The sequence below is a fragment of the Zea mays genome, chromosome 3 (assembly GCF_902167145.1).
Source record: "Zea mays cultivar B73 chromosome 3, Zm-B73-REFERENCE-NAM-5.0, whole genome shotgun sequence".
NCBI classification, from domain to species: Eukaryota; Viridiplantae; Streptophyta; class Magnoliopsida; order Poales; family Poaceae; genus Zea; species Zea mays.
The window spans coordinates 201,056,333-201,069,619 of record NC_050098.1 but is presented as its reverse complement, the minus strand read 5'-3'; the positions used below and the strand labels follow the sequence as shown (position 1 = coordinate 201,069,619).

General features: G+C 56.5%; 2 protein-coding genes across 3 annotated transcripts; one reads left to right on the top strand and one right to left on the bottom strand.

The window, feature by feature from the left end:
• The first annotated feature begins 1,075 nt into the window (after positions 1-1,075).
• On the top strand, positions 1,076-3,859 carry LOC103651192 (uncharacterized). 2 transcript variants are annotated; one of them, XM_008676811.4, is made up of 3 exons: positions 1,120-1,369; positions 2,417-2,496; positions 3,324-3,796. In XM_008676811.4, exons 1-3 carry the CDS (start codon positions 1,331-1,333, stop codon positions 3,550-3,552), a joined length of 348 nt encoding a protein of 115 aa, XP_008675033.1. In that variant the 5' UTR covers positions 1,120-1,330; the 3' UTR covers positions 3,553-3,796. The 2 variants fall into 2 exon arrangements, 1 of the variants encoding a protein (XP_008675033.1); XR_002268189.3 differs by lacking the exon at positions 2,417-2,496 and having other exon boundaries at positions 1,076-1,369; positions 3,324-3,859.
• A 149-nt stretch (positions 3,860-4,008) lies between these two features.
• Positions 4,009-5,898, bottom strand: LOC100277220 (uncharacterized). The gene is made up of 3 exons (NM_001150853.2): positions 5,685-5,898; positions 5,444-5,588; positions 4,009-5,346 (listed from the first exon to the last, which is right to left on the bottom strand). The coding sequence occupies exons 1-3, from the start codon at positions 5,696-5,698 to the stop codon at positions 4,372-4,374; spliced, it is 1,134 nt and encodes a 377-aa protein (NP_001144325.2). The 5' UTR covers positions 5,699-5,898; the 3' UTR covers positions 4,009-4,371.
• Positions 5,899-13,287: the final 7,389 nt, after the last annotated feature.

Sequence of the window (13,287 nt, the reverse complement as noted above, 5' to 3'; positions counted from 1 at the left end):
GTAGATGCCATCATAGCAGTATGGCACCGCGAATGAGAGAGAGACCGGAGTCCATGGCACCGTGACGAACGAGCAGTCGAACTCGAACTCGAACAGGTCAAGATGGCGGCAGCAGCGGCAGTATGGCCTGGCTAGGCTTGGCTGGCCAGCCTGACCCTGTGGACTGAGCTCGGGAGGCAATGCATGCGACGCGACAGCCCTGAGCCGGAGCATGCTGTCCTCATCAATGATCAATGGCAACAGCGCGGGGACGGGTCGCGTCCAGGCCCCCAGGGTCCAGAGTCCAGACACGTCGTCGAGCTCATCAGACGAGAAGATAGACGAGAGGACCATGGCGGGCTGGCGGGCGCGCGTAGTACGTTCGCGGGGCCCCTGGGCTGCAGCCTGCAGGGCGCCAAACAGCAAGCGACATGCCGCTGTGGCCCCGCGCCACCGCACGCGTCGCGACGGGCAAAAGTAGGGTGCCGGCTGCCGGGCCGCCCGACTGTGCTCTGCGCGCGCTTTGCGTCGCACTGCACGATCTGCACCCCTCTGCATGCTTCGCTTTCGCCTTTTTTTCCCCCGGTCCCGCGATGAGCGTGAGGGAGGAGGAGGGGCCACAGTGCGCGGAGGACGCATGCTGCAAGCTTCCACAAGGAGGGAGAAGCCTGGCCGACGAGCGACGAGGCTACCCAGTGCCAACAAAAGACGCAGGCGTGGCAGGGGAAAAAGCCAAGGCAACGCGTGCAGTGCATGCACACATGCTGCTGCACGGTGTACGGCACCCCCTCCTCCTACCGCTAGCAGCTCTGCGCGCGATCTTGCATGGATTTTGTCCATGATTAGCTAATGTTAGTCGACGACAGTCCCTAATCGTCTTTTTCTCGAGCAACCTACTGGATCATTCATGAATCATGCCCCCACCCACGAGTCTTTTTCAGATCTAGTGTCGTGTGGACCAACCAAAAAGCCCTTCCATTGCTTCTGCAGTTCTGCGTTTCTGCAGCATCGCGCTGTGACAGTGAAAACATACACGCGTGTAAATGGGTGCGCTTTTGGATGCCTTTGCTTGTGAAAACTCCACACGTTTTTAGCCGGCCGTTTTTGCAGCCTTCAGGTGGTCCATCCCGACGGCCTTTGCACGAGTGTTGAGTCTTTAGACTCTTGCCAATGCTGGCTTTCTAAAACGAATGCACAAGCCATCAGTGAGTGTCGCGTAGGTGGCTGGTGGCCTAGTGCTGCTCAAATCTCTGGTTTCAACCCCGAAAAATCCGCTCGTCAGGAGAAATCATAGCATGAGTAGTAACCAAGCAGCCGCCAGGCAGGCTTGTGATGAACTCGGTTTGACTCCATGGAGATTAACAAAGTCCAGTCCATCAAGGTTTACCTGGTAACTTTTCAATTTTCATTCCGTTCAAAAAAACATGTTTTTTTCTACGTATAATTAGGGATGAAAACGATCGGAAACGGTATTTATTCGGTAATCAGTTTTTAGTCGTTTTTCTTTGATTGTGATATAGAATATACAATACAAATTTGTATTCTTGTTTTTAACATCCAGCTTGTTAAGATTCATAAAAGGTAAACCTCAAATTCATCCTATATTTTCTCAAATAATAGATATAAACTTCGGTATGGATTCGGAAACAAATTCGGTAATTTTTTCAACTTTTTGTGTTGTAGGGAGCAAGTAATACATAAAACAATTTATGTAATATTTTATTCATATTTGTACTAATGTGCTTGAAAACATAAGAAAAGATCAACATCAAATTTTATACATATCTATTTTAAAATATTAAATTTGTTCTAACAGTTCGGATTACCACTTTCATCCCTACGTATAATATTGTTTAAACTAAAAAAACGACATGTGAGGTAAGACAGCCTCTGAACACATGCCTCCCTTATAAGCAGCGGCGTGTTTTAACATGAAACATATGAGACAGTTTTTTTTAATCTTAATTATAGCTTTCGCTCGGACCAGGAATCAATCTCAGGATCCTACTAGTGCTATTAGAGTCACCTAAGAGCATCTCCAAGAGAGACTCTAAACATGGTCCTATTTTAAATATAGGGCTCAAAACCATAAAACATCCTTCCAACAGCGGCCCTATTTTATAAAATTTCATCAAATGGTTATAGGGCTCGGTCTCTCGGGTCCTAAATATAGTACCCATATACTGAAGCCCTATCTTCATTTCCACTTAATCTCCAACCATTTATTTCCTAATATCATGATTTATTTCCTAAATAGCATTATGTAAGGCCTGACTATTAGAGTAAACATTTCTTTTGAGACCCTAAACATTCTAAATATGGTCCTATTTCAAATTTTAGGACTCTATTTTAGAGTTTGTTGTTGGAGATGCTCTAAGCAGTCTAGATATAATGAATGCATATTGATATAACTGCCTGCGAATTTCATTGGTTCCAGATGCCATGGTTTAATGAGACCCTGTTTGGCCGTGCTCCTCTGGCTCCCCCCTCCCTGCTACCGTACCAGAGCCGCAAATGGTAGTTTCTTTGGACTTTCTAGTTTATTTTATGCAAAGAATGAAAAAAAACAGCTCATGCCAACAGCCAACAGGACCACTACAATTCTGATGCAGTTGGACCAAAGAGATTAATATCTTGGTACGAAAATAAGTCCTTAGTAAATTACTCCCTCCAGTTGAGTTTACAAGGCGTTCCAGAATCCAGATCCGTCAATAGTCGAATTTTATAATCTTTGACTAATGATCTAGCTGACAATTTTAAACTATTGTAAATATAAACTTAATACTGTTCGATTGTAATAAAATATACTATTCCACAATCATAAACTTATAAGCATAAATAATATAATGTAAAATAAATAAATGATCAAAATGTATAGAAGACCAAAACATATTTGATTACAGCTTACAATGTGGACCACAGGGAGTACTATCCTAAAGGTATTTTGACCGCCATCTATGAAATTATCCTAAATTATAAACAGAATATACATATTCTGTACAATCAATCATACTGGTGTAAATACACAACCAAGGGATCTGGTGCATTCAATTAAAATCTAATGATGATTGTTATTTTACGTTTAACCTCTTCCATCTAAAAGGTAGGTAACATATGGTACTAGGTTTTATATGAAGGATGTTAAATATAAAACAGTAGTGATCGTTAGATTTAGATTGCATGCTCTAGATGATTTTATTGCACATTTACACCAAAATGAGTAGTGGTTCTAAATATACAAATGCATCATAAATCTATTATTCGAAGTGACGCCCAAACCTACCGTTGTCAATTTATATACAAGACTTTATAATTTGTCAACGATTATATTTTCCATGTTTCAGGTTAGCGGTACAGTACAGAAAGCCAAAAGCTGTCGCGTCCAATCAGAGAACGAACCTACAAAGGCAGTACACTGAATGGGGCCCAGTCCACAACCTGCCATCCGGCCTATGCGGAAACACTGCCATTACCCTTGGGCCTTGGCGTGGTTCCAGAATGGAATCGGGTTCAATGTCCGTGATTGCAACCGATCAGCGGGCGTCGGCACTCGGCTGGCAGCCGTCGGCATGAGAGGACGAGCCTGCTTCAACCATCTTGAGCTCCAGTAAAAAAAACATCTTCGAACTCATCGTTATCACGACGTGAGTCCATGGGGACACAAACAATCGGCGCGCAAAATGGCTTGTGCCGGCCTGGTGGGAGTTGGCTGCGCCGAGAATGCTTCGTTTTAGGATTCTGGACACCTTGAAAGTCAAAACTATCAGGTGGTCCTATGGATATTCACCAAGACGATGCTACTGACATACTGCTCCAATCCGCTGCTCAAATCAAAATCTGGTTGCATCCATCGGATGCAATCATAATTCATAGGCTGGAAGTATCATGAACAGCCACCATACAATCAGCAAGTATCACGATGAACCTCTTTAGGATTCCAGCGATTCTCTCTCTCTCTCTAAAGGCCACCGGAGATCCTACGCGCTGCAATGATATCTTAGGATTCGTTAGAGTCACAAGAGGCATTTCTTGATGCTGCAATCAAGCATTCCTCAATTCCACCATGAAAATAAACACCATCTACTCCCTCGTCAACAGCACCGCCGCAATGCAGTAAAAGCACCAAGCCATCTTGGTTGCTCCTTACGCGGAGGTAGCAGGCAGCAGCGGGATCAAGCGTTACAGACATAGTTTAACCTCACGAGCATCGTCTCATCATCGTCATCATCATCATACAAACATAAGTAGACTCCGAACCAAAACGCGGTAAAACGATGGAGCTAAGCTAGTGCAAGGGATGGAGTTGTTCAAGCTGGCAAGCGGGCGGGCTGAGCGAGCTCACCGTTGCGAAATTTGGGACACGGGTCCCATTCCGCGGCAGGCGGCAGGCCTTCACTTGCTCCCCTTCCTCTTCCACAGGTCGCCGAGCACCCGGATGCCGGCGCCCTTCCGCTTGCCACCGAAGCCCTCGTCGTCGCCGTCGTCGGGCATCGTGGCGGGGGAGCCCCAGCCGTTGCCGGCCAGTCCGGTGAGGTGGTTGTCCCCGCCGAGCACAGCGGCCGCCGCCTCTGCCGCCTTGCGCCACTGCTCGGTCTGCACGCGCAGGCGCCGCAGCTCGCCGTCCAGCGCCTCCCGCGCGGCCTCCGACGCCCGCAGCTGCTCGCCCACCCGGGCCTCCCGCGCTGCGCCCTCCTTCAGTTCGTGCTCGGCCTTGGCCGCCCTCGACGCGGGCCCCTCTTCGGCCTTCTTCGCCGCCTCCGCGGCCTCCTCTGCCTGCTTCTTCAGCTCAGCGTTTTCCGCCGTGAGGGCAGCGATCTCCGTGTCCTTCTCCGCCAGCTTCGCCTTCAGCTCCACGACCTCCGGGCTCTCCTTGTCGGCGCCGTCAGATTCCACCGCCGCGCTGTTGTCCTCCCCGATCATTTTCTTAGTCTCCTCTTCCTCCGTCTCCTCATTCTCGGCCACGTCCACCGCCGCCTTACCGCCGCCGCAGCTAACGACCTCGCAGACCTCAGCCGCGCTCTGGTTCTCCTTGTCCCCCGACTCGGCCCGGACGACCTCAAACACATCGGTCGCCGGGACGTTTATGCTGCTCTCCTCCTCGGCTGCCGGCTGAGGCAGCTTCAGCTCCTCGGTCTTCTTGGCGATTTCGACCCCAGGCGAAGGGGGGGAGAGAGGAGTGGTGGTGGTGGTGGAGGCTGGGCTTCCCTTGGTACCGACGCGCTTCTTGGCCTCCTCGAGCGCGACCTGCGCGTCCTTCTTGGCGGCCTCGGCGGACGCGAGCTGCTCCCGCAGCTTCTTGAGCTCCTCCTGCACCTTCCCCAGCTTGCCCTCCAGCTCCGCAACACGTGTTCCCGCCGCACGCTTCTTCTGCAGGTTGCATTGCCACCGGCGAACCCGTGAACCACAGCACCGAGAACAAACGGTTTGTGTGTGTGTGGTGGTGGTGGGGAGGAACGAAACTTACCTCGGGCAGAGGGCTGCGCGGCGAGACCCTGGGGCTACTCCGGTCGGCGACGGGGCGGTGGTGCGCGCCATTCGCCTCGGAGCAGGCCGTCGTCTTGAGGTGCAGCGGCGCGCGCTGCGACGTCCGCAGCGGCGGCTCGTTGCCCCTGAAACGCACAAACCATGTGTCAGAAACGAAACCCGCAGCACCGCCAGTCCGCCACTGAGGAGGTGGCATTCATCTCGGCCAGCTCGGCACGCACCTGGATCTCGGCATGGTCTTCCGCGAGTTCGTGGTGGCGGCGGCGGCTGCGGCGCTCGTTCCCCAACCCTCCCGGCGTGAGAAGGCAGCCGGCCCGGGCGGCACGTCGTCCTAGAATCACAGCAGGAGCGGCGTGGTCATGGAAAGGCGGAAGCTGGCAAGCGATGCACACAGGCAGAAGTGGCCTTTTCTCGAGGGAACGGACGGGACATTTGTTTGCCTGTTAATAAATCGGGGCGAGGCTGCGACCGCGAGGCGAGGTTGCGACCGCGAGACGCACCGGCTGCCAGTCCCAGACTCCCAGGAGCCGACGCGATGGACCGGACCTGACCGGACCAGTGCGCGATTCAAATTCGAAAATCACTAGTAGAGAGAGGCAAGCCAGCGGACGCGGAACCAACCATAGGCGAGCGGCGAGCGGTGCCACTAGACAAACGTTACTCTTGCTCGGGGCTAGCGTTGGTTGGTTGGTGTATGCCGCCCGCCCCGGCGTAAATGCGGGTGCCCGAGCCGCGGCGAGCGGCGGGGTTCGAACGGAACGGAACCGCACGGCTGGTTCCGAATTCCAACTAGCGAGGGCTATGGGGCTGTGCTGTGGCGTGGCACCGGGCAGGGCAGTACCGAGTTGGTGAGACGACGGCCACACCACATGGGTTTGTCAAGTGAAAAGTGGCCTGTCCCCGGGACCGGGAGGGGCTGGCTGATCAGTGAGCGCTGAGCGGCGCAGTTGCTCGGAAAAAGTCCTCTGGCCACATCAGCGAGTACGTGACAGAGATGCTGTGCGCCACTTTTCGTCTGCTGCGTGACGTGGCCAAGAGGGCGCACCGTGCGAGTGGCACGTGCAGACGGCGCGCACAACTAGAGATGGCAACGGGTACAAACCCGCCGAGTTTTGCTATCCCAAACTCGTACCCGTGAAAAATATTTACACCCATTAAAAAATCCATACCCATGACGGGTTTGAAATTTTGTCCAAACCCGTACCCATCGGGTTTGCGGGTACCCACGGGTTACCCGCGGGTTTTATCTCTAATATGCTTATTCTTTTTATAATCAATAAGTATCATAATGATTAATGAGATCATGGTCCAAAATTTATGTAATGAACAACGAGTTCATGATTTGGTATAAAAATATTAGTAGAGAGAATTAAATACAAATAATAAGTTGTATAATCAAGTTACCTTGCACTAAGTTATACATCCAACACATATATAACACTAGTAATAACTATAATAGCAAGCAAGCAACACTATCACCAACTACTTATACATTCACTATTTGATAAAAATTAGGAAGTAAATAGGTAGATAACAAGTTTGTTGTTCGTTTATAAAATAAAATGACAATATGCACTAGGTTTGGTCGGGTTTAAAAACCCACGGGTTCACGGGTTTGGGTACTATAGGAACAAACCCGTACCCATGAACCCGTCGAGTATACATTTATGCCCATTAACAAACTCATGGGTATGAAAATTGACCCAAACCCGTACCCTAATGGGGTAAAAACCCATTGTCGGGGACCATAATTAGGGGTACCCTCAAGACGCCTAATTCTCAGCTGGTAACCCCCATCAGCATAAAGCTGCAAAGGCCTGATGGGTACGATTAAGTCAGGGATCAGTCCACACGAGTGACTCGATCATGCTTCACCCGAGCCTAGCCTCGGCCAAGGGCGGCCGACCTCGAGAGACTTCCGTCTCGCCCGAGGCCCCCTTTTTATGGCGGACACATCACCGGCTCGCCCGAGGCCTTGGCTCCGCTCAGAAGCAACCTTGACTAAATCGCCACACCGACTGACCAAATTGCAGGGGCATTTAACGCAAAGGTGGCCTGACACCTTTATCCTGACACGCGCCCCCGGCAGAGCCGAAGTGACCACCGTCACTCCACCGCTCCACTAACCAGTCTGACAGAGGGACAGCGCCGCCTGCGCCACTCCGACTGCAGCACCACTCGACAGAGTGAGTCTGACCGGCAGTCAGGTCTTGACAAAGGCGCCACGGCGAACTCCGCTCCGCCCGACCCCAGGGCTCGGACTCGGGCTAAGACCCGGAAGACGGCGAACTCCGCTCCGCCCGACCCCAGGGCTTGGACTCGGGCTGAGACCCGGAAGACGGCGAACTCCGCTCCGCCCGACCCCACGGCTCGGACTCGGGCTAAGACCCGGAAGACGGCGAACTCCGCTCCGCCCGACCCCAGGGCTCGGACTCGGGCTAAGACCCGGAAGACGGCGAACTCCGCTCCGCCCGACCCCAGGGCTCAGACTCGGGCTAAGACCCGGAAGACGGCGAACTCCGCTCCGCCCGACCCCAGGGCTTGGACTCGGGCTGAGACCCGGAAGACGGCGAACTCTGCTACACCCCCCATTGTACACCTGGATCCTCTCCTTACGACTATAAAAGGAAGGACCAGGGCCTTCTCAGAAAAGGTTGGCCGCGCGGGACCGAGGACGGGACAGACGCTCTCTTGGGGCCGCTCGCTTCCCTCACCCGCGTGGACGCTTGTAACCCCCCTACTGCAAGCGCACCCGACCTGGGCGTGGGACGAACACGAAGGCCGCGGGACTTCCACCTCTCTCACGCTCGACTCCGGCCGCCTCGCCTCTCCCCCCTTCGCGCTCGCCCACGCGCTCGACCCATCTGGGCTGGGGCATGCAGCACACTCACTCGTCGGCTTAGGGACCCCCCTGTCTCGAAACGCCGACAGTTGGCGCGCCAGGTAGGGGCCTGCTGCGTGCTGACGAACAGCTCCCCGTCAAGCTCCAGATGGGCAGTCTCCAGCAACCTCTCCGCCCCGGGACGGTGCTTCGTTTCGGGACTCTTGAGTTCATGTCCTTCGACGGCAGCTACGACATGATACTCCTTCCACCGCCGTGCGACTACGACAATGGCGGCCGACAACCCGCCAGCCGGCGGCGGAATCGACGACGTCTTCCCCGCGTGGTGGAAGGGCAACATTCGGGCTCGCTCCGTTCTCTCCCCCGCCAACGGAGGAGGAGACGGGGCCGTCAAGGCCAGGTGGGAGGCCGCGCTTCGTCGGCCGTCGAGCAAATCGACGCCCCCGACACCCCGACGGAAGGCACGCCGGACGTCGACCTCGCGTTCAAGACGGAGGCAAGCGCCGTCCCCCCGCGGCACGCTGACCCCGAGCAAGAAGACGGCGCCGGCGCGCTCGCGGAAAGCCTGCAGGACGTCGCCCTCGGACCAGAGATGATGGTGCAACCAGTCCCCGATGTGACTACGTCGCTCCTCGTCGACCAAAAGGTTCCGTATGCGGTCGCCTTGGGACCGACTGACGGACGTCTCGACCTACGGGTCCTCTGGGTCCGAGGAAGATGACGATCCCAGCATCGGTTGGGATTTCTCCGAACTTGGCAACCCCAGTGCCGTGCGGGACTTCATGACCGCATGTGACTACTGCCTATCCGACCGTTCCAATGGAAGCCGCAGCCTTGGCGACGAGAGCTGCGGCCCAAGCTGCGAATGTTTCCACATCGAGCTAGGGAATCCCTCCGAAGGCAACCATCTTGGCATGCCGGAGGACGGTGATCTCCCTAGGTCAGCGCCTCGCGCCGACATCCCACGGGAGCTAGCTGTGGTCCCCGCTCCGGCGGGGGGTTACGACCCACAACTCGAGCAAGTCCGCGAGGCGCAGGCCAGGCTCAACGAGGGAACGGGAGCACTTGAGCCGATCCGTCGGGACGTCGGACAGGCATGGGTGGGCCAACCCCTGGCCGGAGAAATACGTCACCTGCCCCGAGGTCTCCAGCACCGCGTCGCCGACGATGTCAGGATCAGGCCGCCGCCCGCATCCAGCGGGGTTGGTCAGAACCTGGCAGCCGCAGCAATGCTCATCCGCGCGATGCCGGAGCCGTCAACCACCGAGGGTCGGCGAATCCAGGGAGAACTCAAGAATCTCCTGGAAGGCGCTGCGGCCCGGCGGGCCGAGAGCACTGCCTCCTGAAGCCAAGGTTGTCCCTCAGAACCTCATGCCGGGACTTCCCGATTCATGCGGGAAGCCTCGGTCTACACCAGGCGCACGCGCAACACCGCGCCTGCGGCCCCGGGCCACCTCGGCAACGAGCACCATCGACGCGACCGTCGGGCTCACCTCGACGAAAGGGTGCGCCGAGGCTACCACCCCAGGCGTGGGGGGCGCTACGACAGCGGGGAGGATCGGAGTCCCTCGCCCGAACCACCCGGTCCGCAGGCCTTCAGTCGGGCCATCCGACGGGCGCCATTCCCGACCCGGTTCTGACCCCCGACTACTATCACAAAGTACTCGGGGGAAACAAGACCGAAACTGTGGCTCGCGGACTACCGCCTTGCCTGCCAACTGGGTGGAACGGACGACGACAACCTCATCATCCGTAACCTCCCCCTGTTCCTCTCCGACACTGCTCGCGCCTGGTTGGAGCACCTGCCTCCGGGGCAGATCTCCAACTGGGACGACTTGGTCCAAGCCTTCGCTGGCAATTTCCAGGGCACATACGTGCGCCCCGGGAATTCCTGGGACCTTCGAAGCTGCCGGCAACAGCCGGGAGAGTCGCTCCGGGACTATATCCGGCGATTCTCGAAGCAGCGCACCGAGCTGCCCAACATCACCGACTCGGATGTCATCGGCGCGTTCCTCGCCGGCACCACTTGCCGCGACCTGGTGAGCAAGCTGGGTCGCAAAACCCCCACCAGGGCGAGCGAGCTGATGGACATCGCCACCAAGTTCGCCTCTGGCCAGGAGGCGGTCGAGGCTATCTTCCGAAAAGACAAGCAGCCCCAGGGCCGCCCATCGGAAGAGGCTCCCGAGGCGTCTGCTCCGCGCGGCGCCAAGAAGAAAGGCAAGAAGAAGTCGCAATCGAAACGCGACGCCGCTGACGCGGACCTTGTCGCCGCCGCCGAGTATAAGAACCCTCGGAAGCCCCCCGGAGGTGCGAACCTCTTCGACAAGATGCTCAAGGAGTCGTGCCCCTACCATCAGGGGCCCGTCAAGCACACCCTCGAGGAGTGCGTTATGCTTCGGCGTCACTTCCACAGGGCCGGGCCACCCGCCGAGGGTGGCAGGGCCCGCGACGACGACAAGAACGAAGAACACCTAGCAGGAGAATTCCCCGAGGTCCGCGACTGCTTCATGATCTATGGAGGGCATGCGGCGAATACCTCGGCTCGGCACCGCAAGCAAGAGCGCCGGGAGGTCTGCTCGGTAAAGGTGGCGGCGCCAGTCTACCTAGACTGGTCCGACAAGCCCATCACTTTCGACCAGGCCGACCACCCCGATCATGTGCCGAGCCCGGGGAAATACCCGCTCGTCGTCGACCCCGTTGTCGGCGATGTCAGGCTCACCAAGGTCCTGATGGATGGGGGCAGCTGCCTCAACATCATCTACGCCGAGACCCTCAAGCTCCTGCGCGTCGATCTGTCCTCCGTCCGAGCAGGCGCTGCGCCCTTCCACGGGATCACCCCTGGGAAGCGCGTCCAGCCCCTCGGGCGACTCGACCTCCCCGTCTGCTTCGGGACACCCTCCAACTTCCGAAGGGAGACCCTGACGTTCGAGGTGGTCGGGTTCCGAGGAACCTACCACGCCGTGCTAGGGAGGCCATGCTACGCGAAGTTCATGGCCGTCCCCAACTACACCTACCTGAAGCTCAAGATGCCGGGCCCCAACGGGGTCATCACCGTCGGCCCCACGTACAAACACGCGTTCGAATGCGACGTGGAGTGCGTGGAGTACACCGAGGCCCTCGCCAAGTCCGAGGCCCTCATCGCCGACCTGGAGAACCTCTCCAAGGAGGTGCCAGACGTGAAGCGCCACGCCGGCAACTTCGAGCCAGCGGAGACGGTCAAGGCCGTCCCTCTCGACCCCAGTGGCGACACCACCAAGCAGGTCCGGATCGGTTCCAGGCTCGACCCCAAATAGGAAGCAGTGCTCGTCGGCTTTCTCCGCGCAAACGCCGACGTCTTTGCGTGGAGTCCCTCGGACATGCCCGGCATACCGAGGGATGTCGCCGAGCACTCGCTGGATATTCGGGCCGGAGCCCGACCCGTCAGGCAGCCTCTGCGCCGATTCGACGAGGAGAAGCGCAGAGCGATTGGCGAAGAGATCCACAAGCTGATGGCAGCAGGGTTCATCAAAGAGGTATTCCATCCCGAATGGCTTGCCAACCCTGTGCTTGTGAGGAAGAAAGGGGGGAAATGGCGGATGTGTGTAGACTACACTGGTCTCAACAAAGCATGCCCGAAGGTTCCCTACCCTCTGCCTCGCATCGACCAAATCGTGGATTCCACCGCTGGGTGCGAAACCCTGTCCTTCCTCGATGCCTACTCAGGGTATCACCAGATTCAGATGAAAGAGTCCGACCAGCTCGCGACTTCTTTCATCACGCCGTTCGGCATGTACTGCTATGTCACCATGCCGTTCGGATTGAGGAATGCGGGCGCGATGTACCAGCGGTGCATGAACCATGTGTTCGGCGAACACATCGGTCGCACAGTCGAGGCCTACGTCGATGACATCGTAGTCAAGACAAGGAAGGCTTCCGACCTCCTCTCCGACCTTGAAGTGACATTCCGGTGTCTCAAGGCGAAAGGAGTCAAGCTTAATCCTGAGAAGTGTGTCTTCGGGGTCCCCCGAGGCATGCTCCTAGGGTTCATCGTCTCCGAGCGAGGCATCGAAGCCAACCCGGAGAAGATCGCGGCCATCACCAGCATGGGACCCATCAAGGACTTAAAAGGGGTACAGAGGGTCATGGGATGCCTCGCGGCCTTGAGCCGCTTCATCTCACGCCTCGGCGAAAGAGGTCTGCCTCTGTACCGCCTCTTAAGGAAGGCCGAGTGTTTCGCTTGGACCCCTGAGGCCGAGGAAGCCCTCGGCAACCTGAAGGCGCTCCTTACAAAGGCACCTGTCTTGGTGCCCCCGGCGGACGGAGAAGCCCTCTTGGTCTACGTCGCCGCGACCACTCAGGTGGTTAGCGCCGCGATTGTGGTCGAAAGGCAAGAGGAAGGGCATGCATTGCCCGTTCAGAGGCCGGTCTACTTCATCAGCGAAGTGCTGTCCGAGACTAAGATCCGCTACCCACAAGTTCAAAAGCTGTTGTATGCTGTGATCCTGACAAGGCGGAAGCTGCGACACTACTTCGAGTCTCATCCGGTAACTGTGGTGTCATCCTTCCCCCTGGGGGAGATCATCCAGTGCCGAGAGGCCTCGGGCAGGATCGCAAAGTGGGCGGTGGAAATCATGGGCGAAACGATCTCGTTCGCCCCTCGGAAGGCCATCAAGTCCCAGGTGTTGGCGGATTTCGTGGCCGAATGGGTCGACACCCAGCTGCCAACGACTCCGATCCAACCGGAGCTTTGGACCATGTTTTTCGACGGGTCGCTGATGAAGACGGGGGCCGGCGCGGGCCTGCTCTTCATCTCGCCCCTCGGAAAGCACTTGCGCTACGTGCTGCGCCTCCATTTCCCGGCGTCCAACAATGTGGCCGAGTACGAAGCTCTGGTCAACGGATTGCGGATCGCCATCGAGCTAGGGGTCAGACGCCTCGACGCCCGCGGTGATTCGCAGCTCGTCATCGACCAAGTCATGAAGAACTCCCACTGCCGCGACCCG